The sequence below is a fragment of the Dryobates pubescens genome, chromosome 3 (genome assembly GCF_014839835.1).
Source record: "Dryobates pubescens isolate bDryPub1 chromosome 3, bDryPub1.pri, whole genome shotgun sequence".
NCBI lineage: Eukaryota > Metazoa > Chordata > Aves > Piciformes > Picidae > Dryobates > Dryobates pubescens.
Window position 1 is genome coordinate 18,031,681 of NC_071614.1, and position 27,746 is coordinate 18,059,426.

Consider the following 27,746-nt stretch of genomic DNA (forward strand, 5'->3'; position numbering starts at 1 on the left):
GGCCACACCTTGAGTCCTGTGTCCAGTTCAGGGCTCCTCGGTTTAGGAAGGAGGTTGAGTTGCTGGAAGGTGTCCAGAGAAGGACACTCCCTGACATCCTCAAAAGTCCCTCCCCAGCTTTCTTGGAGCCCCCTTCAGATACTGGAAGGCCACAATTAGGTCTCCAGGGAGCCTTCTCTTCTCCAGACTGAACAGCCCCAACTCCCTCAGTCAGGATTGCCCTGACCCAGATATGCATTTGAGGACTTCAGGGAGTGATATTTTTTTTGAGGGGGGGGGCAAGCTGCTAAGAAGCATGACAACTGTTTGAAGGTGCTTATGGGCTTGGAATGCAACTCTGGTCAAGAGAGTAAAAAGCAGAAGGTGTCAGAAGTTCAGTGAAAGGGCAGGCTTCAAACAAGTAGCTGCTGCTGCTGAATTCTGCAGTGTTGGTGGCATGGAGGACCTGGTGCTGTAGAAAGAAGCAATGGTAGAAAGCTTAGACAGATGTGTCACTGGCAGGATGGATGAAGTGATGAAGGAGAAACATCGTTTCAGAGTGAAATGTGATTTAGATGTTTACACAGCTTGGTTACAATTTGAATCTCTTATAGCTATGCATTGCCAAACAATAGATTCCAAGAACAAGAGGGACTCTTGCAGTTACATTCTGCAGAATAAAGCTGAAGGGGGAAAAAAATTGGTTCTAGCCCTTCCAACTAAGAGCCTAGCAGCTGACAGCAGCTGCTTCTGTTACGTTTTGGACCACAAGGGCAAGTGAAAGAGCTTTGCTCCTGCTGTAACCTTGTAGTGGCATTAGGAAAGCCAGCTGATTGCCAGCCCAGGGGACTGCTACAAAGGAGGAGATGGGAATAGTGGACTAGCAGTCAGTGTAGGTCCATGATTTCATTGTTGTCCAGGGTTGCTCAGCATCAAATGCCACCTAATTTCTTGGAGAGTGAGGGTTGTTAGCCTCACTGAGGTTTAGGAAAGATGTTGAGTTGCTGGAAGGTGTCCAGAGAAGGGCAACAAAGCTGGGGAGGGGTCTGGAGCACAGCCCTGTGAGGAGAGGCTGAGGGAACTGGGGTTGCTTAGCCTAGAGAAGAGGAAGCTCAGGGGAGACCTTCTTGCTCTCTACAACTCCCTGAAGGAAGGTTGTAGCCAGGTGGGGGTTGGTCTCTTCTCCCAGGCAAGCAGCACCAGAACACGAGGACACAGTCTCAAGCTGTGCCAGGGGAGGTTTAGGCTGGAGGTTAGGAAGAAGTTCTTCCCAGAAAGAGAGATTGGCCACTGGAATGTGCTGCCCAGGGAGGTGCTGGAGTCACCATCACTGGAGTGTTTAGGAAGAGCCTGGATGAGGCACTTGGTGCCATGGTTTAGTTGATTAGGTGGTGTTGGATGATAGGTTGGACTCGATGATCTCGAAGGTCTTTTCCAACCTGGTTAATTCTATTCCATTCTCTGGGCAGCTCCAGTTGTCCTGTGTGCAGGCCTTGAGGGAAATAATGGAGTATGCTTGATTTGTGTCTTTAGGAGACAGCTGATACCAGCTCCTTGCTGGGCATTGTTCACGTTCAGCTTCTCCAGTAACTGTTGGGATAGGACTTTGCAAGTAGGAGGAGACACAGGATAGTGGCCCTGCTCATGTCAGGTGGTGGTCTACAAACTGTGAAAGCAAAATGTTTCTTTTCTCCTTGATTTGTCTTTTGGTGCTATGCTGTTAGAAGGAAAGCAGAACAGAAAAGAAGTGATGAGGTTTAGGGGTGGATGGAGTTCCCCTAGGTCAATCGCAGAAGGTCAAGTTACTCAAGAGACTTGTAACTCCCCAGAGACTGCTGTGTGTGTGTTTGTGCAGGGGATGCATCGTAGCTGAGGTGCAGAAGAGTACAAAGAAATGGACCTGTTGGTTTTGGCAGTGGTTGATAGATTTTGAAGTTTGGTTGTTTTGTTTGGTTGGGGTTTTTTTCATGTTACTGAATTTATCCAAAGAAGCTGTACAGAAATAACTGGCATGAAATGAAGAAGCAGAAACTGTGGTATGTAACCACAAGGCCAATTTTCACCCATTGGCAGCTTTCTCTATTGTCTGCAGAAAGAGAACAATGGAATTTGTTAGCTGTGAAACAGTTCTTTGTTTGTAAAAGGACCAAGCAAACCTGTACCCCAGTCCATAGAATCAGAGAATCAATAAGGTTGGAAAAGACCTTCAGATCATTGAGTCCAACCTCTTACCTAACACCTCAGGCCGACTAAACCATGGCTTCAAGTGCCACATCCAAGCCTTTTTGAACACCTCCAGGGATGGGGAATCCACCACCTCCCTGGGCAGCACATTCCAATGGCCAATTCCTCTTTCTGGGAAGAACTTTCTCCTCACCTCGAGCTTAAACTTCCCCTGGCACAGCTTGAGACTGTGTCCTCTTGTTCTGGTGCTGGGTGCCTGGGAGAAGAGACCAACCCCCACCTGGCTACAACCTCCCTTCAGGGAATTGTAGACAGCAATGAAGTCTTCCCTGAGTCTCCTCCTCTTCCCCAGGCTAAGCAACCCCAGTTCCCTCAGCCTCTCCTCACAGGGCTGTGCTCCAGACCCCTCCCCAGCTTTGTTGCCCTTCTCTGGACACCTTCCAGCAGCTCAACATCTTTCATAAACTGAGGAACCCTGAACTGGACACAGGACTCAAGATGTGTCCTGCCCAGTGCAGAGTACAGGGACACAATGACTTTCCTGCTGGCCACACTATTCCTGATACAGGCCAGGATGCCACTGACCTTCTTGTCCACCTGGGCACACTACTGGCTCATGTTCAGCTGGCTGTCAACCAGTACCCCCAGGTCCCTCTCTGCCTGGCTGCTCTCCAGCCCCTCTGACCCCAGCCTGTAGCACTGCATGGGGTTGTTGTGACCAAAGTGCAGCACCCAGCACTTGGACTTGTTAAATGACATCCTGTTGCACTCCACTCATCTGTCCAGCCTGTTAAGGTCCCTCTGGAGAGCTCTCCTACCCTCTAAGAGATCAACACCTGCCCCCAACTTGGTGTCAGCTGCAAACTTACTAGCGGTGGACTCAATCCCCACATCCAGATCATCAATAAAGATATTGAATAGGATTGGGCCCAGCACTGATCTCTGGGGGACACCACTAGTGACTGGCTGCCATCTGGATGTGGCACCATTCACCACCATACACACAGTGATTGCCAGGGTTTGCTGCTGACAGTCATGGGAATCTTCTGGTACCAGGGTGTCAGCAAGAATTAAACATGGAAAATACTTTGTCATCTGTCTGCTGCCTCACTTCCTGGATATGACCATGTTTGATTCAGATCAGACAGAGGAGGGGAAAAAAGTGACACTAACAATCTATCTGACCTATGCAAATAATATCACCCTGTTAAAATAAACATGTGAAGCCATGTTTTGCTTCAGAATGGTCTGCTGTTGTCAATACTTTGGCCTAGTTTCACCATTTCAACTTAATGAGGCTGATTGTCTTCTGAAATGCTTATTTTGAAACACTTGGACCCAGGAGAGAGGGGAGAGAAAACAAACTGTTTACACAAGCAAACCAATAGTGGAGAATTAAACACCCACACTTCCTTCTGCAGGAGTTCCCCTGCTAGTGGTTTCTATGAACTCACATATTCAGTGAAGAAGTAGAAACCTTTAGCAGTCATCAAAGGGGTCTTGATGTGACTGATGCTGCTGAAGAAGAAATGTTTGGTGAGGATGATATTCCCTCTATGAGTGCTGGGAGATCAAAAATAGGTTGAACAGAGAAGGGAAAAACTGCTTCTCCTGAAATCTAGGGAGAGGGAGGACCTTCATTTGTCCTTGTCTGTCCTTTATTTGTCCTTGTCCTGGGATACTGTGTCCAGTTTGTGGCTCCTCCAATTCAAGAGAGACAGGGATATGCTGGGAAGAGAAAACAACAGAGAGTTATGAGGATGGTGAAGGGACTTGAGCACCACTCCTGTGAAGAAAGACTGAGAGACATGGGGCTGTTTGGTCTTGAGAAGAGAAAGCTGAGAGGGGATCATATCACTGTCCATAAATGTCTGAGGGGTGGGTGTCAAGATGAAGGGGCCAGGCTCTTTTGAGTGGTGCCCAGTGATAGAACAAGGAACAATGGGTATGAGCTGGAACACAGGAAGTTCTGCCTCAACATGAGGAGAAACTTCCTTACTGTGAGGGTGACAGGGCCCTGGAGCAAGCTGCCCTGAGAGGTTTAAAGTCTCCTTCTCTGGAGACTTTCAAAACCCATCTGGATGCATTCCTGTGTGACCTGCCCTGGGTGATCTTTGGCAAGAGGGTTGGACTTAATGATCTTTGGAGGTCCATTCCACCTCCTACCATTCTGTGATTGTCTGTATGAAGACAGCCTGGGAGATGCTTTAAGCCTTTCCCTTTGCTGTCAGAGCCAGGTGGTGGCTGTGCCATCAATATTCACTTACTTAGGTTGGAATAGACCTTCGAGGTCATCGAGTCCAACCTATCACACAACACCATCTAAGCAACTAAACCATGGCACCAAGTGCCTCATCCAGTCTCTTCTTAAACACCTCCAGTGATGGTGACTCCACCACCTCCCTGGGCAGCACATTCCAATGGCCAATCACTCTTTCTGTGAAGAACTTCTTCCTAACATCCAGCCTAAACCTCCCCTGGTGCAGCTTGAGACTGTGCCCTCTTGTTCTGGTGCTGGTTGTCTGGGGGAGGAGATCAATCCTCACCTGGTTACAATTGCCCCTGCTCCACTTTCAAACCATTGCCCCTTGTCCTATCACTCCTAGCCCTTCTAAGCAGGAATAGAATAAACCAGGTTGGAAGAGACCTTCAAGATCATCATGTCCAACCTATCATCCAACACCACCTAATCAACTAAACCATGCAACCAAGCACCCTGTCAAGGCTGGGGAAGGACTGTTAACAAGGGCTTGAAGTGATAGGACAAGAGTCAATGGTTTGAAAGTGGAGCAGGGGAGATTTAGGTTGGATATCAAGAAGTTCTTTACCATGAGAGTGGTGAAATACTGGAAGAGGTTGCCCAGAGATGTGGTTGAGGCCCTGTCCCTGGAGATATTTAAGATCAGACTTGATGTGTCCCTGGGCAGCCTGATGTAGTTGGAGGTGTTCCTACTGCCTTCAAGGGCTTTGGACAAGATGACCTTTGAGGACCCTTTCCAAACCAATGCAATCTGTGAAGTTCTAGTTTTGTGTGATAGTAGGCCAGGGAATTTGAGAAGATTTGAACCTCCTGAAAGGTTATGCAAATGAAGGCCAGTTTTCCAAATGTATTTCTCTGACATGTCTAAAGGCAAAAGAAGACATGAACATATCAAGTACAATCATTCTCCTATAAGAGATGTGGTTGTATCCTTCAATATGAAATGCTGTGCCAAAGGAAATGACTTGGGGATTTATTCCTTTTCAGTAATGTGGAAAGTATGCCATGGGAGCAAGCAGGAAAAGGTTGTTTAGTGGAAGAGAAGAAGAAGGAGAAACTGGAAGGCATGCAGAGAGACAGCCCTAACAGCAAAGATAGTTCTCTTGGTAGCTTGCCACCTTCAGCAAAACTTAAGGACTGGGTTTTCTGAGGCATTCAGCAGTTGCCTCACTGTAGGCTCCTGTTGGAAAGAGTGATACCATGTCTGTTTGTGTCAGTGGAGCCCAGGCAGGCCAGCTCTTGTGCACTTCTCAGATGGGATTTTCAAATGCTTTTATTTCTGTGTTTACAGCTTCAGCAATAGATAGAAGAAGTGGGCAGACAGCTGTGAGGCAGCAGAACAACCCCAAATCTAATGGGATGTAAAACCTCTCCTGAGAGTGTCATGCTGTGACAAGTTCAAAGTAATACCTCTTTATCCTTTAGTCTCCTAAAAGGCTGCCAGTGAGTAGGATCTGGAACCCAGGGTTAAAAATAAGCCTGCAGGCAAAAGGTTGGTTTAGGCAGGAGTGATGACTAGCTGAAACTAGAGGGAGAAAGAACTATGTGTAAGTTTGGCTGTGATGTTCCCACTTCAGATAAATATACCAAGCCTGATGCATGGACTGGTTTACAGCCCCTGAAGGTCTCCAGGAACAGGGCCTCAACCACATCCCTGGGCAACCTGTTCCAGTATTTCACCACTCTCATTGCAAAAACCACAGTGTGTGACTAAGTAGATATTGCTGTCTTGCACTGTCTGAAATCCAAAAGCCAATAGAATAGAATAGAATTAACCAGGTTGGAAAAGACCTCAGAGATCATTGAGTCCAAACATTCACCCAACACCATCTAATCAGCTAAACTATGGCACCGAGTGCCCCATCCAGTCTCTTCCTAAACACTTCCAGTGATGGTGACTCCACCATCTCCCTGGGCAGCACATTCCAATGGCCAATCACTCTTTCTATGAAGAACTTCTCCCTAACATCCAGCCTAAACCTCCCCTGGCACAGCTTGAGGCTGTGTCCTCTTGTTCTGGTGCTGCTTGCCTGGGAGAAGAGACCAACCCCCACCTGGTTACAATCTCCCCTGCTCCACTTTCAAACCATTGCCCCTTGTCCTATCACTCCAAGCAGTCCTCTCCCAGCCTTCCTGTAGGTCCCCTTTAGATATTGAAATGTAGTTATAAGGTCTCCCTGGTACCTTCTCTTCTCCAGACTGAACAGCCCCAATTCTTTCAGCCTGTCTTCACAGGAGAGGTGCTCTAGCCCTCTGATCTCCTTGGTGGCTCTCCTCTGGACCCTGAAGCACAGATAAGAATGAAAATAGTGCTTGAAGAAAAAGGAGGTTGGTAGCTCAGGCAGTGTTTGCTATTTCCAAGCTTTTTCAGATGCTCTACATGAGATCACAGAATACAGAAATGTGACACTGTGAAGAGTAACCTGGCATTTTGGCTGTGTACTTGATTCGTGTTCAATGTGTCCAGAGAAGGACAGTGCTACAGGCTGGGGTCAGAGTGGTTGGAGAGCAGCCAGGCAGAAAGGGACCTGGGGGTACTGGTCGATGGTAGGCTGGACATGAGCCAGCAGTGTGCCCAGGTGGCCAAGAAGGCCAATGGCATCCTGACCTGCAACAGGAATTCTGTGGCCAGCAGGAGCAGGGAAGTCGTTGTGCCCCTGTACTCAGCACAGGTTAGGCCACACCTTGAGTCCTGTGTCCAGTTTTGGGCCCCTCAGTTTAGATAAGATGTTGAGCTGCGGGAAGGTGTCCAGAGAAGGGCAACAAAGCTGGGGAGGGGTTTGGAGCACAGCCCTGTGAGGAGAGGCTGAGGGAGCTGGGGTTGTGTAGCCTGGAGAAGAGGAGGCTCAGGGGAGACCTTCTGGCTCTCTCCAACTCCCTGAAGGGAGGTTGTAGTCAGGTGAGGATTGGTCTCTTCTCCCAGGCAGGCAAGCAGCACCAGAACAAGAGGACACAGTCTCAAGCTGTGCCAGGCTGGATGTGAGGAAGAAATTCTTCCCAGAAAGAGAGATTGTCCATTGGAATGTGCTGCTTGGGGAGCTGGTGGAGGCACCATCCCTGGAAGTGTTTACAAAGAGCCTGGATGAGGCACTTGGTGCCATGGTTTAGTTGCTTAGACGGTGTTGGGTGATAGGTTGGACTCGATGATCTCAAAGGTCTTTTCCAACCTGCTTAATTCTGTTTTCTGTGCCCTTGCATTATTTGAAGGGGGGGGCAAAAAAAAAAAAAAAAAAAAGAAAAGGAAAAAAGACTGTAAACCCTTTCTGCAGCCAGAGGAATGATGGAAATTAGAATCCTTTTTGCATAAGCCCCTCGCTTTTTTTTGTTGCTTGTGGATACAGCTGTGCTAACACAAGGCGACATTTGAGTTGAGAGGTCTGCAAGATCCTGGCACTGAGGAAAGTTTTCAGACTGAGGCTCTTATTTGATAGAGTGGTGGGGTTGTTTTTTTTTTCTTTTGCTTCTTTCTTTCAAAGTGATACTGTGCACAGTTGTATCTGTGTCCCTGGAAGCAGGCTTTCAGTTAACTTCTCAGAGGAAATACTTTCAAAAGGAAAAGTTGAATTTTGCCAAGAATTGGATAAGGAGGTCGGAGTAATTAAGACAAACCAAAGCTTTGTAGGCTAGAGTTGAACACTCTGGGGGGTGTGTGTGGGGGGGTGTTGTGCAAGTATGCTAAGAGAGCAGGAAAATGGAATGCATGAGGATGCTTCAGTTTGCTGCAAATCTGAAGGTCTGTGTCTCTTAGTGCATTCTCAAGTGGAGGAATGCATTTTAGAAGTAGGTTGTTGGGGGTTTTTTCCACAGGTTTTAATACAGTCCTTGTTTCTGGTCTCCAGTTTAATCTGCCAGAAAATGGCTTCACTGAATTAATTGCGGGGGGGTTTTGTTGTTGAGACTATATATTGGTAACTATTGTAACTTGGTGGTAATACAATGCTAGGGTCACCCTGGGTTTTCAAGTACATACTTAATAGACTCTGCCTACCTTCCATGCATGTGGACTTGAGGGGTGACCACTTGCTGGATGAGGAATTGGCTGGATGGTTGCCTGGCAGAGTTGGGATCAACATCTCAATGTCCAAATGGTGACCAGTGACAAGTTTAGGCTCGAGGTGAGGAGAAAGTTCTTCACAGAGAGAGCTGTTAGGCATTGGAATGTGCTGCCCAGGGAGGTGGTGGAGTCACCATCCCTGGAAGTGTTTAAGAGGGGATTGGATGTGGCACTTGGTGCCATGGTCTAGTAGGCATGAGGTGTTGGGTGACAGGTTAGACTTGATGATCTTTGAGGTCTTTTCCAACCTTATTGATTCTGTGATTCTAAGTGGTGTCCCTCACGGATTAATACTGGGACCAGTGCTGTTTGACATCTTTTTCAGTGATACTGAGAGTGGGATTGAGGCACCCTTGGGTAGTTTGCAGGGGACATCAACCTGTGTGGTCAGGTTGCTGGAGGGAAGGGACCCATCCAGAGGCACTTGGGCAGCCTTGAGAGGTGAGTCCACACCAACCTCATGAAGTTCAACAAAGCCAAGTGCAAAGTCCAGTGCCTGTGTTGGGGCAATCCCAAGCACAAATATAGGCTGGGTGAGGAGAGCAGTCTCAAGGAGAAGGACTTGGGGTGTCAGTTGATGAAAAACTCAAAACATGAGCCACCACTGGTCACCTGCAGTGCAGAAGGCAACTGTGTCCTGGGCTGCATCAAAAGAAGTATGACTGGCAGGGTAAGAGAGGGGATTCTGCTCCTCTGCTCTCGTGAGGCTCCACCTGCAGTACTGTATCCAGTTCTGGTGCCCCCAGAAGGACATGAAGCTGCTGGAGCAGGTCCAGAGAAGGCCATGAAGATGATCAGAGGGCTGGAGAGCCTCCCCTATGGGGACATGCTGAGAGTGTTGGGGCTTTTCTGCTGGAAGAAGAGAAGGCTGCAGGGAGACCTTAGAGCAGTCTTCCAGTACCTGAAGGGGGCTACAAGGAAGCTGAGAAGGGACTTCTGACAAGGGCTTATAGTGAGAGGATGAGGGGAAATGGATTGAAACCTGAGGAGGTCAGGTTTAGACTGGAGATTTGAAATAAATTCTTTCCAGTGAGGGTGCTGAGACACTGGAACAGGTTGCCCAAGGAGGTCATGGATACCTCCTCCATGGAGGTGTTCAAGGCCAGGTTGGATGAGCCCTTGAGCAACCTGGGCTGGTGGGAGGTGTCCCTGCCCATGGCAGTGGGGTTGGAACTAGATGATCTTTAAGAGACTTTCCCTTCCAACCCAAACCATTCCATGAATCTGTGAATTTCTGTTATAAGACAGAAGGGATTATAATACTGTATTTTATCTCTCCTACTGGCAGAGTGGATGGCCTGAGGACTACATTGGCAGGTGTCAATCAGCATCAGTCTTCTGATATCAGCTAACTTGTGCTAGTTTGTATTTAAAGTCTAGACTGCTGTTTTATTCCATTCTTCCATGGCTGCAGAATGGTAACCCCCTTTTTGTTTGTCTAGAGTAGTTTTTGTGAGTCTCTCTGCTCAGTGGCTTCATGGCCTTTACAGATTGAGAGTGAAAGGGGACAGCCAGTTCCTTCAGTGGGATAATTTAGGCTTAAAATACTAAATAGTGAGTTCTGCCAATTCTGTTGGTTGGTCAGCAACAGGAAGGCTGCAGATCTCTCTCTTCAGTGACAGCATTTAAGGTGTCTCTTCCCTCTGCCCTTTTGGTTGGCCTTTGTAAGCTCTTTTCCTCAGTCAAATCTTGTGGGATTGGGCAAGAGAGGCCAGGCTGGATGTGGCTCTCAGCAACCTGATCTAGTGTGAGGTGTCCCTGCCCATGGCAGGGCAGGGTTTGGAATTAGATGATCCTTGAGACCCCTTCCAACCCTAACAATTCTATGATTCTAAGAGATCAAAAATCATAATTAGGAACTAAGAAATGAGGTTGGTGCAGCTGCATAGCCTCAATTCCTTAGGAAACTGGAGGTGTTCAAGAGGGGATTGAACGTGGCACTTGGTGCCATGGTCTAGTCATGAGGTCTGTGGTGACAGGTTGGACTCGATGATCTTTGAGGTCTCTTCCAACCTTGGTGATTCTGTGATTCTGTGAAACTGAGCCAGAGGTAAGGCAAGAAGGACTGTGGGCAGGAACCTTTTACTTTCCTCAGATCACTGTGGCCTTTGCTTTCCAGCTCAGGGTAGGAATGCAGACTGTCTGATCTTTGCCTTGTAAAAGTGAGGTTGGAATGAGAGGATTAAAGGGAAGGATCCCTAGGAGTCCAGGAAGGTGGTGCCTGGCACTCCTACAGTTAAGAACTTATGAAATATCAAATCAAATTGGAGGAGAGGGAGGAAAGCAGGAGCTGTTTTGACAAGCACCCGGAAGTCTTGGTTACATCCAGGCGCCCGAGCGGTGCTCTGGCATTCCGACCTAAATGAAAAGCAGGAGGAGAAGGGAATGGAAGAAAGATGGAAAGCACCAGCTCTTGGGAAACACACAGCTTGCCTGGGGGCAGCATCCACGGAGCAGCACGGTATTCCAGGGAAGCTTGCTAAGCACACCAGTCATTCCTTTGTCCTGCCCTTGTCCTCTCCTTCACACACACGCCAGCTTTGTCCTGGCTTGAGAGAGCTGTGGGAAGAGAGTGATGCTCGCAGGGGAGATCGGTGCTGCTGGAAGGGAGCCACCACCGCAACAGGAGGCAGTGGTCTAGCACCTGCTGCCCTTTTGAGAGCTGTGGAGACTGCTAAGTAGGTAGAGCACTGACCACTTAAACACAGAAGGGGCTGCCTTCCAGATGGCTGGACAAAAGGTCACATGAATTATACAGTGAGTTGGCTCCTGCAGCTTGATGACATTTTCAGATGAGTTTCTGAGCAGTCACCCAGGCAATGTTTAAGCAAATCCTTCTAGACTCCCTGCCTCGGTCCTTAAAACACAGAGGAAGGAGAAAATGCTCATCTCTGGTATGTGCAGAACATGACTGTTCTTTGTTGCCTTTCTCCAATGCAAAGGGAAGGACTTGAACTCATCTGGGGCTCAGAGTCATTGTCATACAGAGGGTAATACTGCATCACAGAATGGCTCAGGTTGGAAGGGATCTTAGAGGTAACTTAAGGGTTATCCTTCAGGACTCTTGGAGGCCATGGGGCAAAGAGTTTCTGGTGGTTGTCTTCTTACTCTTAGACAGTCCTTGATCTTGATCCCCCCTCCTTCTTAGGCATGCTTACAGGCAGTAAGAATGTTTTGTGTTTCCTCAGTGTTTTTCCTAACATTAGTGAAGATACACACACTGTGTAGCCCTGCCTTCTCCACCTTTTCTCAGAAAGATGTGGTTGTGCAACTTCTTTGTTGATAAGATGCAAAGAGTTCCTGGCCCAGACACAGAGCATTCATGGCAAATGTTTCAATATATTTCAGTATCTTTCTGGATTCTGGATGTTTGTCTGCAGATATTCAGGCATGGTCCTTCTGGGGAGGAATGTCTTTTACACACATGGGAAACTGAATCAAACAAGCCTTCTGTACTGGTGAAAGAGAATCCCAAATGGGTTCTTTACCATGAGGGTGGTGAGCCACTGGAACAGGTCACCCAGGGAGGTGGCAGAAGCCTCATCCCTGGAAGTTTTTAAGGCCAGGCTGGATGTGGCTGTGAGCAACCTGATCTAGTGTGAGGTGTCCCTGCCCATGTCAGGAGGGTTGGAAGTGGATGATCCTTGAGGTCCCTTCCAACCCTGACAATTCTATGATTCTAACCCTGCTGCCAAGGGTAGGGACACCTCTCAGCTAGACTTGGTTGCCCAAGGTCTCATCTGACCTGGCCTTGAACAGCTCCAAGGAGGAGGCATCCACAGCTGTTCTGGGCAACCTGTTCCAGAGTCTCCTGGAATCTATCCCAGCCTCCTCTGGAATCCATTCAAATATATTCATTTAAAAGAAAGTTTGATTAGGTATTTTTTTCTTATTGCCCTCCCCCAGCACTTTTGTTGTTGTTGTTGTCTTTTTGTTTGGTCTTCTTTTGGTCACCCTCCTGTGTTTGGCTTTCACAAGAGTGCTGAATTGAGGATATTTCTTTTAACCTTTAAAGTCTGTAGACTCTGCCTGGAAAACAGGCTGGTTCCTGAGCTTCCTGGCATGGCTACTTCTTAACCAGAATCTATGTGGAAAAATGTAACCTTTTCTAGGGCTCTTGTGGTGTGACCTCTGAAAGCAGAGCGAACAATTTAAAGCTTCCTGCCACGTGTTAAAACCAAGAGAAAAATGTTTATCTTCTCCTGCTTCTACCTCTTGCCCTTTTCCAGTACTTCCCAGGCTTTTCCAGCTTGCCAAGGCTTTTCTTTTAACCCCTTTTTTCTTCTAAGCTCCTCCTTGGCCCCACTTTTCCTTGTCCATGCCATCTCATGAGGCAGCAGAGGGAAGCAGAAGCCTGTGTTGGGTGGTGTGTGTATGTGTCAAATGGGGAGGTTTTTTTAACCATGGGCATTCTCTGTCCTAGCTGCTTTGTTTTGTTCAAGCTCCATCTGCAGCCAGGCCACTGAATTTGTTTCTCCTTGCTGCTCCTTGCCATGTATATTTTAATTTCTAGTGTGCCAAGGGTGTTTTAGTTTCTGTGTAGATCAGATCAAAAGCTGGGCCTCTAGCTTAGGTTGTGATGTTTTGCACCAGCAGCACTTGCCATTTAGGGAACCGAAACATCCACCACAACTACAACCACCTTCTCAGTGGTTGGTGGTGGTGGGAGTCAGGAGAAGAGTCTGGCTGTCAAAGTGCAATTAAAAACTCATTCTTGAAAACCTTAGAAGAACTTTTTAGCCATGAAACTTGGCTTCTGTTCAGCTCAGAAGTTTGTCACAGCTAACTGGTGTGAATCAGTTGTGACTTCAGAGGAACTCTGCTGATCAGAAGCAGAACACTCCCATGGTCTTTCTCATTATGTTTGTGTTCTAGTTATGTGTTGGTGTATTCTTTTGACTGTTAAGCTCTTCATTCAGTTTCCCTGACAGTAGAGTAATGCTGCTGCTGCTTCCCAACTTCATCTTCAGGTTCTAGCAGTGTGCTCAAGTGCCCATGAAGGCCAGCAGCATCCTGGCCTCTAGGGAAGTGATTGTGCCCCTATACTCAGTACTGGTAAGCCTTCACCTTGAATTCAGTTTTGGGCCCCTCACTACAAGAAGGACATTGGGATGCTGGAGTGTGCCCAGGAAAGGGGAACAAGGCTGGTGAAGGGTCTAGAGAGCAAGTCTCATGAGGAACAGCTGAGGGAACTGGGATTGTTTAGTCTGGAGAAGAGGAGGCTGTGGGGAGACTTCATTGCTCATGGAAAGGAGGTTGGAGTGAGGTGGGGGTTGGTCTCTTCTCTGTAGTATCAGGTGATAGGATGAGAGGAAATGGCCTGAAATTGTGCCAGGGGAGGTTTAGGTTGGAGATTAGGAAAAAATTCTTTGTGGAAAAGAGTGGTCAGGCATTGGAACAGGCTGCCCAGGGAGGTGGTGGAGTCATCATCCCTGCAGGTGGTCCAGAACCGTGTGGCCATGGCGCTTTGGGACATGGGTTAATGGCCATGGTATTGCTAGGTCAATGACTGGTCTTGATGATCTTAGAGGTCTTTTCCAACTGGAACAATTCTATGACTCTCAGAAGACACAATTGCATTTTAGGACCTGCAAGCAGGATTTTGTTTTTGGGGGGGGATGGTGTTTAGGGTTGGTTGGTTTGTTTGTTCTGGGGGCCCTTGGGGTCATGGTGTGTTTTACATTCATGGTAATGTGTTTTCTCCCTTCTGGGTGATTTTTGATTCATGTCCTGCTCAGCCCCATTAATACTGTGATGTTTGAGAGTAGCAACATGAAACATTTTGGTCTATTTGAATTTGGGGCTGAGGTCAAGCAAACAAACAAAGCAATCATTATGTTGTAGCATTCTTTTTTTAATGAGCACATTAAAATCTACTCACAGCTACAGGATCAGCTGTGAAGAGAAGGGAGAAACATGGAACTCTGAGCAGTGCTGCCATTTCAAAGCAGTTCATGGAAAAATGATAGACTAAAGGGATCTGTAAGGACTCTGGTAGGAAATAAATGGCACCACGTTGTTGATGGAAAGGGATGTTTTTGGCAGAAGGCTTGTTGTGACTGTTTCTGTGGCTTAGAGAGGAATTTCCTACAGACTGGACTAACTACTAAAAAATGTCTCTGCTTTTAGGAGTTCAAGGCATACAGTGGAGTCTTCCTGGGGAAGATGTCATCTTTGACAATGCAAGCCCGTTGTCTGGACAAAAGGGGAAGCTTCTTCAAGGTAAGGGAGCTATTTTCAGAACCTAAAGCACGTGATTTTATGTGGCATGGGTGCTGCAGGATGTGCTGTCCAGTCTGACAGACTTCTGCACTTTACTGAGCATCTCCTTTTTTCACAGGTGGTATTTCTGGTTAGACTACTACTCAGCCTATTCCTTGGGTATGTCTTTTCCTGTCCACTGAATAGAACACTTGGTGTAAAACAGCCTGTGGCTTGCTTTTTATTTTGGCTGCTAGTGCTGATAAAATAAACATCAGGCATGAAATTATCAGAGCTTTCATAAACTGGATTTGTGTGGCTGCAAGTTGCAGTATGGCTTTATGAGTTCTATTATTGCTTTGGAAATTGTTTTCAGTTCCTTGCCTGCTTTAAGAGAAGTTCCTTGTTTGTGTGCAATCTGAACACTCCAAAAGTGCACCAGCTTTGTGCACTCTCTTTTCCAGGCTGGTTTGTGTACTGGTGGTTTTGCCTTGTTTGCACTTTTTGTTTGGTTGCTGTTGTTGTTGTTTTTAAAGCCTAAGCTTGAAATCAACAAGAAGCCAGTGCAGGAGCTCGCTGCCATATTCTGCAAAATCCAGCAAGGCAGATCTCTTAGCTTCAATACTTTTAAAGGACACTGAGGTTTCACAGGATCAAAGCATGTCAGGGGTTGGAAGGGACCCAAAGAGATCATCAAGTCCAACCCCCCTGCCAGAGCAGGACCATGCAATCTAGCTCAGGTCACACAGGAATGCATCCAGAGGGGCCTTGAAAGTCTCCAGAGAAGGAGACTCCACAGCCTCTCTGGGCAGCCTGTTCCAGTGCTCTGTGACCCTCACAGGAAAGAAGTTCCCCCTTGTGTTGAGGTGGAACCTCCTGTGCTGCAGCTTACATCCATTGCTCCTTGTCCTATCCCAGGGAGCAAGTGAGCAGAGCCTGTCCCCTCCCTGCTGACCCCCAGCCTTCAGATATTTTAAAACATTATTAAATCCCCTCTCAGTCTTCTCTTTTCCAGACTTAAAAGCCCCAGGTCCCTCAGCTTCTCCTCACCAGGCAGTGCTCCAGTCCCCTATCATCCTGGTAGCCCTCTGCTGGACCCTCCCCAGGAGACCCCTGTCCCTCTTGTTCTTCTCTTAAGATCCTCTGTCCAGCTTCCTGGTTGATACAGGCACTAATAGCTGGTAGTTGTGCTCTGGCATGGATGTGCTTAGAGAAAGAAGACAGAAATAATTCCATTTAGTGTTTCTCTGTTTTGGGGGCTCTTTTGAGATGTCCTGTGGCTTACAGCTCATCTAATAGAGTGTATTCCAGTGGAAAATATGTTTTGGGCCAGAGCTTGGATCATGAGGTTAGTGGGATTGTAAGAAGAATAGAATGGAATGGAATAGAATGGAATGGAATAGAATTAACCAGGTTGGAAAAGACCTTTGAGATCATTGAGTCCAACCTATCACCCAACACCATCTAATCAACTAAGCCATGGCACCAAGCTCCCCATCCAGAGTAACTGGCCATTGGAATGTGCTGCCCAGGGAGGTGGTGGAGTCATCATCACTGGAAGTGTTCAAGAAGAGCTTGGATGAGGCACTTGGTGCCTCATTCTATTCCATTCTAAATCTCCCCTCCTCAAGCTTCAATTCATTCCCCCTCATCCTATTGCTACAAGCCCTTGTAAAAAGTCCCTTCCCAGCTTCCTTGTAGCCCCCTTCAGGTACTGGAAGGCTGCTCTGAGGCCTCCCTGCAGCCTTCTCTTCTTCCAGCAGAACAGCCCCAACTCTGGCAGCCTGTCCCCACACAAGAAGTTCTCCAGCCCTCTGATCATCTTCACGGCCCTCCTCTGGACCTGCTTCAGTAGTTCCACATCCTTCTTATGCTGGGGACACCACAACTGGATACAGTAGTGTGGGTAGGGCCTCACGAGAGCAGAGGAGCAGAACCCCCTGCTGCTTTTGATGCAGCCCAACTCACAGCTGCCTTTTGGGCTGCCAGCAACCATTCTTGCCTCTTTAGTTTTTCATCATCTGACACCCTCAAGTCCTTCCCTTCCAGACTGCTCTCAAGCCACTCCTCACCCAGCCCCTATTTGTGTTTGGGATTGCCCAAGCCCAGGTGCAGTTAGCCTTGTTTTCAGTTGGTTATTTTAGTTTGCTTTGTCTTTCTCTGTTTAGCAAACCTCGTAATTAAAATACAACCTTTCTACCCATGCTGACCTGTGCTTCAGAATGCTCTCACAGAATTGTGCAGTGTATTGCTGCAATATGGTCCTGATGTTGTGCTGGTTACTTTAAGGTTGCTCAAGAAACCTTCAGCATGCTGACAATGCAGTTTCTCAAGGCACTTAAATCCTCATGAAGAGCAGCATTTATGAGAAAAGTCATTGACAAATACCAGTGGGAAATTCCAACTTTGCTTTTCTTTCTGGTTCTTAGGAAGATCTCATTGCTGTAGCTTCTAACCATCTCTTAGTTTTGTTTTTTTTTCATGTTCATCCTTTTGACTGTAAATAGAATAGAACAGAACAAAGCAGGTTGGAAGAGACCTTCAAGATCGTCATGTCCAACCTATCATCCAACACCACCTAATCAACTAAACCATGGCACCAAGCATCCTGTCAAGTCTCCTCCTGAACACCCAGTGATGGTGACCCCTGCTCCTGCTGGCCACACTATTCCTGATACATGCCAGGATGCCTCCTTGGCCACCTGGGCACACTGCTGGCTCATGTTCAACTGCCCTCAAGCAGTACCCCCAGGACCCTTTCTGTCTGGCTGCTCTCCAGCCACTCTGACCCCAGCCTGTAGCACTGCATGGGGTTGTTGTGGCCAATGTGCAGAATACGGCACTTGAGATGTGTTCAATCTCATGCCTTTGGGCACTGCCCATCTGTCCAGCCTGTCAAGGTCCCTCTGCAGAGCTCTCCTACCCTCTAACAGATCAACTCCTGCCCCCAGCTTGGTGTCACCAGAAAGAACAGTTTTGTCTCCAATTTCTAAAAGGCAAAAGCCTGTAGTTTTATAGGCTAAAGTCTTTATACCTCAACATTGATGAAGGCACCAAGCCAGCAAGTAGTAAAAATGAATCAAAGATGGAGTTGAGCTTGGTAGTTCTGGGTCTGAATAGTTTGCCAGAGGTTACAGAAGGAATCTGTGGTAATGCAAGGAACTGAATGTGTCTCTGATAAACATCCTTGTTACTGATCCATCCTCCTCCTTAGAAAAGCATTCCAATCCCAATTGAGCTGGCATCAGTGTTTTACACCACTAAAGCTTCTCCATCCCCGAAATCAAACCTCAGGTAAAGCTTTGGGGCTTACTGATGAGTAGGGCACTGCCTAATATTAGTGCTCTTCAGCATTCATAGCTCACTGTGCAAGATAACCAGGAATTGTAGCCATGTATAAAAATATTTGGTTGTGTTCAGACACTTGGAGAAGTTCAGAAATAGCATTCCCAGTTTGGCTCATCGCTGGCCCTCTGCCGCCGCGTCACACAGGCTTCTCTTTGAGGGTTGCTACGCTCTGCTTATCAAAACAGGAAGGAAAAGATGTGATGCCAAAGAGGATGCAAGCCTCCAGAAAGAATGAAAAATGAGATGCTGGCAGGAAGGAGAGGGGGGTTGTAAGTGCTGTGACACATTTGTCCGGGCTGATACTGATCCTTGCTGTCTTTAGCCTGTGTTCCCATGTCAGATGAGAAGCATGGATCTTACCTTTTCCTCTTTGGATGTTGTAAATCTCAGGGCTTGGAAACATCCTGCAGTGGTTGACTCTTTCAGTGCACTCTCTGAAAGATGACATTTTTGCTTGAACTCTTTGTGCAAGCTTAGTTCCATTTCCACACAAAAAGCCCAGGAGCTGAGTTGCCCTGCAGTGAGGTATGAGTGATGGGGTTTAGTTTTATGATTTTGAAGTTTTCCCCCCAAAAATGTCCTGAAAAAGATATTAGGTCAAAACCATCTGTTTTCTCCTTGGGACTAGGAGATGATTCATGAGTAGAATGAGGAGTAAGACCTGTAGTTATGCTGCGCTGTTGAGAGAGGCACTGATCTGTGTCTCACCCTGGGCATGCTATCATCCTCCTCTACCAAGCCCTGGAATACTGTACCCAGTTTTGGGCTCCCCAGTTCAAGAGACAGGGATCTACTGGAGAGAGACCAACAGAGAGCTATGAGGGTGATGAAGGGACTTGAACATCTCTCCTATGAAGAAAGACTGAGAGACCTGAGGCTCTTTAGTGTTGAGAGGAGAAGGCTGAGAGGGGATCTTATTAATGTCTGTAAATATCTGAGGGGTGGGTGTCAAGATGAAGGGGCCAGGCTCTTTTTGGTGCTGCCCAGAGATAGGACAAGGAACCATGTGTACAACCTAGAACACAGCAAGTTCTACCTCAACATGAGGATAAACCTCTTGACAGGGAGGGCCATGGAGCCCTGGAACAAGGCTTCCCAGAAAGGCTGTGGAGTCTCCCTCTCTAGAGACTTTCAGAACCCACCTGGATGTAGTCCTGTGTGACCTGCCCTAGGTGATCTTTGGCAAGGGTGTTGTTGGACTGGATGATCTCCAGAGGTCCTCTCCAACCCCTGCCATTCCATGATTCTCTGTGCTTTCCCTGATGGACAGCAGTGATGTGTGTAGGCAGAGCAGCTTCAGAAAGGTGACTGTAGCTCCTTGGGAGCATGTTGCTTCCAGGGAACATGACTGCTCTGATTTTTGCTGTTTGCATGACATCCTGAAAGCTGTAAACCAAAAATGGAACATATGTGCTCTGGTGAGAGAGCACTGGGGAGCTCACCTGAGTCGTGTTTGTGGTATGCATGTATGAAGCTGGGGTTGTTCAGCCTGGAGGAGAGAAGGCTCTGGGGAGACTTAATAGCAGCCTTTCAGTAGCTGATGGGGGCCTACAAGAAGGCAGGAGAGGGACTGTTTGCAAAAGCCTGGAGTAACAGGATGAGGAGCAATGGTTTGAAAATAGAGAAGATTAGATTTAGATTGAATAGTAAACAAGTTCATTACCATGAAGGTGGTGAAACACTTGAACAGGTTGCCAAGGGAGGTGCTTGTGACCACATCTGTGGAGATATTCAAGGAGAGGCTTGACAAGGCTCTGAGCAACCTGATCCAGGCAGAGAGGGATCTGGGGGTGCTGGTTGACAGTAGGCTGAACATGAGCCAGCAGTGTGCCCAGGTGGACAAGAATTCTAGTGGCATCCTGGCCTGCATCAGGAACAGTGTGGCCAGCAGGAGCAGGGAAGTCATTCTGCCCTGTGCTCAGTACTGGTTAGGCCACACCTTGAGTCCTGTGTCCAGTTCTGAGCCCCTCAGTTTAGGAAAGATGTTGAGTTGCTGGAAGGTATCCAGAGAAGGGCAGCAAAGGTGGGGAGGGGTTTGGAGCACAGCCCTCTGAGGAGAGGCTGAGGAAGCTGGGGTTGCTTAGCCTGGAGAAGAGGAAGCTCAGGGGAGACCTTATTGCTCTTTAAAACTACCTGAAGGGAGGTTGTAGCCAGGTGGGGGTTGGTCTCTTCTCCCAGGCAACCACCAACAGAACAAGAGGACACAGTCTCAAGCTGCACCAGGGGAGCTTTAGGCTGGATGTTAGGAAGAAATTCTTCCCAGAAAGAGAGATTGGCCATTGGAATGTGCTGCCCAGGGAAGTGGTGGAGTCACCATCCCTGGAGGTGTTTAGGAAGAGTCTGGATAGGGTGCTTGGTGCCTTGGTTTAGTTGCTTAGATGGTGTTGGATGATAGGTTGGCCCCGATGAGCTCAAAGGTCTTTTCCAACCTGGTTAATTCTATTCTATTCTAGTGGAGGATGTCCCTGCTGACTGCAGAGGGGTTGGATTAGATGACCTCTGGAGATGCTTTCCAGCCCAAACCATTCTATGAATGATATTATCAGCCCTGCCAGCTCCTCAAAGCTGAGCTCAGCCTTGTTGAGTGAAGGATCAGTGGGCAGTAAGCGTAGCGTGTTACGATATGAAAGGAAGCATTGTGGCTGGAGATGTTTGCATTTGCTTATTTCACTCATGGATTTTAGGAATGCAAACAGTTAGTGCATGGATATTTGTGGCAATCTAATGTTTAGGATAGGTTTGGTTAGGGAATACTGTGCTGGGCTGCTCTGTGAATTCATGCTGCCTGAGTCACAGTGATTGTTTGGGTTTACAGTGGTTGCATTGTAGGTTCTTTTTAATTTGGAGAATGATGCTTGATCAGAAATAAACTCCAAAGGAAAAACATGAGACACAAAAAAAGGCTATTTATCATGTTAGATAAGGTCTCCTTTTAATTTTGATTTTATTTTTAATGTTAGATAATTCTCCTGACATGTCCTACTTTCAGATGCATTTCTTTCCATGTAAACTTTCCATGTAGCATAGCAGGATAATAGCTGTATATCTATATAATATCTAATATAACATCTCTATATATATTATCTAACATTATATCCATAGAATATCTAATAAAATATCTATGTATCTATATAATACCTAATATAATATCTATGTGTCTTTATAGTATCTAATATAGAATAGAAAGAATAGAATTAACCAGGTTGGAAGAGACCTTCGAGATCATCGAGTCCAACCTATCACCCAACACCATCTAATCAGCTAAACCATGACACCAAGCTCCCCATCCAGTCTCCTCCTAAATACCTCCAGTGATGGTGACTCCACCACCTCCCTGAGCAGCACATTCCAATGGCCAATCTCTCTTTCTATGAAGAACTTCTTCCTAACATCCAGTCTAAACCTCCCATGGCGCAGCTTGAGACTGTGTCCTCTTGTTCTGGTGCTGGTTGCCTGGGAGAAGAGACCAACCCCCACCTGGCTACAACCTCCCTTCAGGGAGTTGCAGAGAGCAAGAAGGTCTCCCCTGAGCCTCCTTCTCTCCAGGCTAAACACCCCCAGCTCCCTCAGCCTCTCCTCAGAGGGCTGTGCTCCAGACCCCTCCCCAGTTTTCTTGCCCTTCTCTGGACACCTTCCATCAACTCAACATCTTTCCTAAACTGAGGAACCCCAAACTGGACACAGGACTCAAGGTGTGGCCTAACCAGTGCTGAGTACAGGGCAGAATGACTTCCCTGCTCCTGCTGGCCACAATGTTTCTGATCCAGTCCAGGATGCCCTTGGCTTCCTTGTCCACACTGCTGGCTCATGATCAGCTTACTATCAACCAGTACCTCCAGGTCCCTTTCTGCCTGGCCTCTCTCCAGCCACTCTGACCCCAGCCTGCAGCACTGCATGGGGTTGTTGTGGCCAATGTGTAATAATAATATCTATATATCTAATATAATATCTAATAGTCCTAAATAGTCTGTGACAGATTTCTTCAAATAATTTTGTAAGTGTTCAGGCTCACAGGGCAACTCCTTCAAACAAGTTTCTGGTGAGGTGAGGGTTTAGCTCTTCTCTCTAGTATTGGGTGGTAGGATGAAAGGAGATGGCCTGAAATTGTGCCAAGGGAGGGTTAGTTTGGAGATTATGAAAAGTTTCTTTGCTGCAAGAGTGGTCAGGCATTGGAACAGACTGCCCAAGGAGGTGGTGGAATCCCCATCCCTGGAGGTATTCAAGAAACATGTGGCCATGGCACTTGGGGACAGGGTTTAATGGCCACGGTGGTGTTAGGTCAATGTTTGGACTTGATGATCTTGGAGGCCTTTTCCAACCCAAACAATTCTATGACTCTGTCTCTGGTTTATATTTACCAGGGCCCTCTGACAAATGCATCCATCCACTTCAGTTGTATTTTCCTGTGGCAACTGCCCTTTAAGCTCTTGGTTTCAACAGACTTGAAACCAAGGAGTGAGTTTTCCCATTTTCCCCAGCAAAACAGGAATCCCACTCTTTGCAGGGAGAGAAATCTGTCTGAAGAACTCAGATAGTCTGAGCCCTTCCGCTGAGAAGGTGACAGCCTTCTGCTGCTGCTTGTTTTTTCAGGGGTGGATCTAATAATAGCACATGCCCAGGATCCTTCCTGCATTTTGTAGAAACATATCATTACCATCTCATCTGACATAATGCTAATCAGGCAAGCATTTTGCTTAGGCTGTGTAATGAGCACAAGTTGCATTGATCCTGAGGACTGCAGAAAGGATGTCATGAAATCATGAGTGCACCTTATGGTACTTAACAGAAAATGGTTTGTCAGGTGCTGTCACAAGGGGGTGTGTCAGGTAATTAGGAGAATACACAAATGATGCAACTCCCCAAGCCTTTTAATTACTCTTAAGTCAGGAGAAGAATAGGTTTTGGGTTATTTTCTGGGTTTTTTTTTTTTAGTATGAAAAAGAATGTAAGGAAAATTAGTTGCCATTTGTAGAAGGTATTAGCAGGTTGTTAAAAGAGGAAACAAAACAAAATAAAAATACAACAACAAAAGCAACAAAGCCAAAATCCACAAACAATTACAACAAAACAACAACAAAGCAAAGCAAACCATCAACAAAAGAGAATTGTGTTCCTAAAGGGCTTGTAGTGAGAGGATGGGAGGGAATGGATTGAAGCTGGAGGAGGCTTGATCCAGGCTGGATATTAGAAAGAAATTCTTTCCAGTGAGGGAGGTGAGACACTGGAAGAGGTTGCCCAGGATGATCATGGATGCTCCCTCCCTGGAGGTGTTCAAGGCCAGGTTGCATTAGGGCTTGAGCAGCTTGGTCTAGTGGAAAGTCTCTCTGCCCATGGTGGCAGTGGTGTTGGCACTAGATGAGCTTCAAGGTCCCGTCCAACTCAAACCATTCCATGAATCTGCGAACCCAGTTATTGGCTATTTTGGGGTGCCTAAACCAAGGCATATGTTCTCTATTTCCAGGTCAGCACAAACAGCCCCAAACCCTGGGCCATTTGCTGAGGTGGCCAGGCAAGAGGGTGTGATTTCACCTTGGGGCAGATGGGAGCTAGTATGAAAAGGGCAGATGTACTCCCAACCTGGTACTCTCCTCTGTGTTCTGGTGTCTGCTCTGGAGCTTGTGTGACCCCCTCAGAGATTAGGTTCAGGTGATTAAGAGAGCAGAAAATGAAGCAAAATACAAAATCAAGAAGTCTTCTAACCTTCTAGCAAGCTGAAGCAGCTAGATAAACAGCCAAGGCAGCCCTAGGGAAGGAGAGGAACTGCCCTGTTGGGGGCCAGCACAGCACAGCACGAAACTTCTGCGCCATCAGGTCAGTGAGAATTGCAGCTGTATCATGTCAGAAGTTTACAAGAATAAATTTATTATGGGTGATGGTGATTGAGGCTTTAAAAGAGTAGGAAGAACCACCCAGTGTGATCTATCTGCAAGGTACAATTAGCCATGTATTGGTGGAACCTGGTACTGCACCCAGGTCGAAGCTTCCCTCCGAGGCGATACAGCACTCACTCACAGACATGCATGATGATGCAATAGCTTTCCAGCCAGATTCATCCAACTGCACTGCCACCTGTATTTTTCACTTGGGGGCTGGATTCATCCCCTATGCAAAAGGAAGGAGGAATTTACCTGTGCCTAGCAGGGTGCTTGGTGGCTGTGTTTTGGAGGTGCTGCTTCGTGGGGGTGCAGAGTGCTGCTGTGAGATGTGAGGCTGCTCAGCTGGGATGGTGTGAGTTCCTCCTGCTGCTCTTTCTCATGGTCAGGAAGGCATTGCTCACATCTCACTGCAGTGACTCATGGGGGTGTTTGAGAGTCAGCAGGTGGAAGATCTTTGTAGGCTGTAATGCCAGTGGTACAGCATGGCTGGGAGCTCTGTCCTTGACAGAAAAAAGCCATGTGGTATGGATGGAGGATGGAGGGATTAATTCTCACATAAGGTGTACTCACTGGAGCTGGCCTATTGTAAGTGGAGAATGAAAGTTCTCTTGAATTGATCAGTATCATGCTGCATAGCAAAGCAGGGGGTGGATTTCTGAGCTAGAGAAAAACTGCCAACCAAACAGTATAGGAAAATGTTGCCTGCAATTCCTTAAGATGCAGCTATGCTGAGCTTCCTAACAGTAATGGGACTCAGGGCAGTCTTGTGGCAGCTCTGAAGACTGTTCTGACTTGGACTAGAAAGCTCTTTTGATTTCATCTGCCTGGGGTTTTGTTTTGTTTGCTCTGAGATGTAGGGGTGGGGGCACAGGAGATGGCATCACTGCATTGGGTTTCACCACAGCAAGGGAACACTGCCAGGGTTTTTATGCTCTTATGGTGGTGTGTCAAGCAAACTTGATGCAGTTGCTGCAAAGAATGTTCAAGACAACAAGCCTTGCAAACTTTCTGCTCAATAAGATGTTTCCCAGACATCTGGCTAGCAAATGCTGTGTTTCTCAGGATTCAGCTCCAGTGCTAATCTCTCCCCACATCTAAGCTCAGTTTGTGCCCCCAAGTCCAAAGTGATGATTGTGTTCCACCTGACCTGAGGTGTCACAAAGCATTTCTCTTTTAATTGAAGAATTGCTCAAGTGCAGTCCAAGACCTCGTGTGAAAAGCAGCCACCCATTTCCTCCTTGCTTTGTTACTTTTCCTCCACAATATCATAATGCTGGCACAATGTCTCTTCTGAAATGACTATTTCAGATGGAGTATAGTGTAGTAAGTATAGTGTTGGGGTTTATTTTTTGTTGTTGTTATTATTATTTGAGAGAATAAATGCTGCAGAAAAGCAAATCTCTGAATTCTTTTAAGCTGCTCTGTAGATTGAGGCCGCAGATTTAATAGGTTTAAATAAAGCCAGCTAGGCCAGCCTGGAAGGTTTTGTATTGGCACAAAAGAGGAATCACTCTTTCTCCAACAATGATCAGAAGTGGCCCCAACCCTTAACTTTTTCCTTTGCAAGGGGGAAGTCCAAATAGGATTCAATTAAAAAAAAAAAAGAAAGAAGGGAGTTTGTAATCTCTGGTGACTAAACTTGCCCAGGCTGCCGCTCTCCACGCCTCTTCCACTCGCTTGACGTCATCCTATTTTTGTCCCTTTCTAGCTCATTGACACAATTGCCTCAGAAATCGGAGAACTGAAACAGGAGATGGTACAGACAGATCTCACAGTGGAAGATGAAGCTGCCCATTTGCCAAGGTGATTAAAACTGTTTGTTTGTTTCGTAGCTCCTCCGAGGTGTGACGGGCCAGGAATGTTTTCGCCGCGCTCTCCCGGGCGGCTTCTGCCTTAGCGCTTTTCAGCTCAGCAGCGTAGATTTGTGTAGATTAATCTTGCTTTTGGTTCCAGGAATTTGCCTTTGTGCTGGAGGAGCACCCAGAGATTTAAATGGTTCTGTGGATTTGCCTTACTATTTTCTAAACTCCACTTCTGCTTCCTCGGCACAAGCCTTGGATACTGATGAATGTCTGAAGCAGGAAGCTGCTAATGTGTTTCCAGCTGTCTATGGCAGAGAGCTTTGCTTTCACGCTGTATAGACTGGAAATGTTCACTGCTCCAAGTGGCTCTGTGGAGATCCATCGTACAATGGCATGGTTTTTTGGTATTCTCAGCTTAGGAAGCCAAATGTTGACTGTTATGAGCTGATGGTTAAGTGGGTTATGTGTTTAAGTTCCATTATGGGCAAGGATTTCACACATTAAAAGAATATAAATGAAATAAATGGGAGCATAGCACAGAATCACAGAATGTGAGGGGCTGGAAGGGACCTTGAAAGTACTGTGTCCAGTTCTGGGCCCCTCAGTTTAGGAAGGATGTTGACTTGCTGGAAGGAGTCCAGAGAAGGGCAACAAAGTTGCTGAGGGGTTTGGAACACAAGCCCTATGAGGAGAGGCTGAGGGAGCTGGGGTTGCTTAGCCTGGAGAAGAGGAGGAGACTCAGGGGTGACCTTATTACTCTCTACAACTACCTGAAGGGAGGTTGTAGACAGGCAGAGGTTGGTCTCTTCTCCCAGGCAGCCAGTACCAGAACCAGAGGACACAGTCTCAGGCTGCACCACGGGAGGTTTAGGCTGGATGTGAGGAAGAAGTTCTATACAGAGAGAGTGATTGCCCATTGGAATGGGCTGCCCAGGGAGGTGGTGGAGTCACCATCACTGGAGGTGTTCAGGAGGAGACTTGATGGGGTGCTTGGTGCCATGGGTTAGTTGTTTAGGTGGGTTGGATTGGTTGATGGGTTGGACATGATGATCTTGAAGGTCTCTTCCAACCTGGTCTGGTCTATTCTATTCTATTCTGGTCTGGTATGGTCTGGTCTGGTCTGTTCTGTCTGTTCTGTTCTATCATCCAGTCCAACCCCTTGCCAGAGCAGGATCACCTAGAGCAGATCACCCAGGAATGCATCCAGGTGGCTTTTGAATATCTCCAGAGAGAGAGACTCCACCACCCCCCTGGGCAGCTTGTTCCTGTCCTTAGCCTTAAAATGTTTTAAGATGCATGTTCCAGTGCTGATAAAAATTCTGTCTGTTTAAAATAGATCATGCCAGGTAGCTGTGGACTGGGGAGATTTGTTAGTGTTCACCACCTACCTTTAAGTGGGCACAGCGGGACCTCAGCATTTTGCCTTTGCTGTAGCTGTTGTGCTTGTTTAGTAATGGCTGTTCAGCAGGTAGCTGGAGGATATTCAATATTCTAATCTTTGTGTGAGCTTAATGTTGAAATCTTTGTTGCAAGAGGAAAGCAGCTGATACAGGCATTCTCTTTTCAATAGGATCCTAGAATGTTAGAGGTTGGAAGGGACCTCCAGAAGTCATCGAATCCAACCCCCCTGCCAAAGCAGGATCACCCAGGGCAGTCTGCACAGGAATGCATACAGGTGTTTTGAAGGTCTCCAGAGAAGGAGACTCCACAACCTCCCTGGGCAGCCTGTTCCAGTGCTCTGTCACCCTTACAGTAAAGAAGTTTCTCCTCATGTTGAGGTGGAACCTTCTGTGTTCAAGTTTGCATCCGTTGTTCCTTGGCTTATTACTGTGCACCACTGAAAACAGCTTGGCCCCCTCCACTTGACACCCACCCCTCAGATATTTATAGACATTGATGAGATCCCCTCTCAGTGTTCTCTTCTCAAGACTGAACAGCCCCAGGGCTCTCAATCTCTCTTCATAGGGGAGATGCTTAAGTCCCCTGCGATCCTCATGGCTCTCCGCTGGACTCTATCCTGCAGGTCCCTGTCTCCCTTGAAC

General features: G+C 47.1%; 1 protein-coding gene across 4 annotated transcripts in view; it reads left to right on the top strand.

The window, feature by feature from the left end:
* Positions 1-27,746, top strand: part of RIN2 (Ras and Rab interactor 2) — an 81,663-nt gene that overhangs the window by 12,904 nt on the left and 41,013 nt on the right. For 2 of the 4 annotated variants that reach the window (XM_054179715.1, XM_054179716.1), the window contains exons 2-3: positions 14,607-14,699; positions 25,611-25,705. In XM_054179715.1, coding sequence (XP_054035690.1) covers positions 14,643-14,699; positions 25,611-25,705 — 152 coding nt within the window. In that variant the 5' untranslated portion in view covers positions 14,607-14,642. Of the gene's footprint in view, positions 1-14,606; positions 14,700-14,817; positions 14,859-25,610; positions 25,706-27,746 lie in introns of those variants that run through there. The other 2 variants (XM_054179717.1, XM_054179719.1) reach the window with 2 other exon arrangements.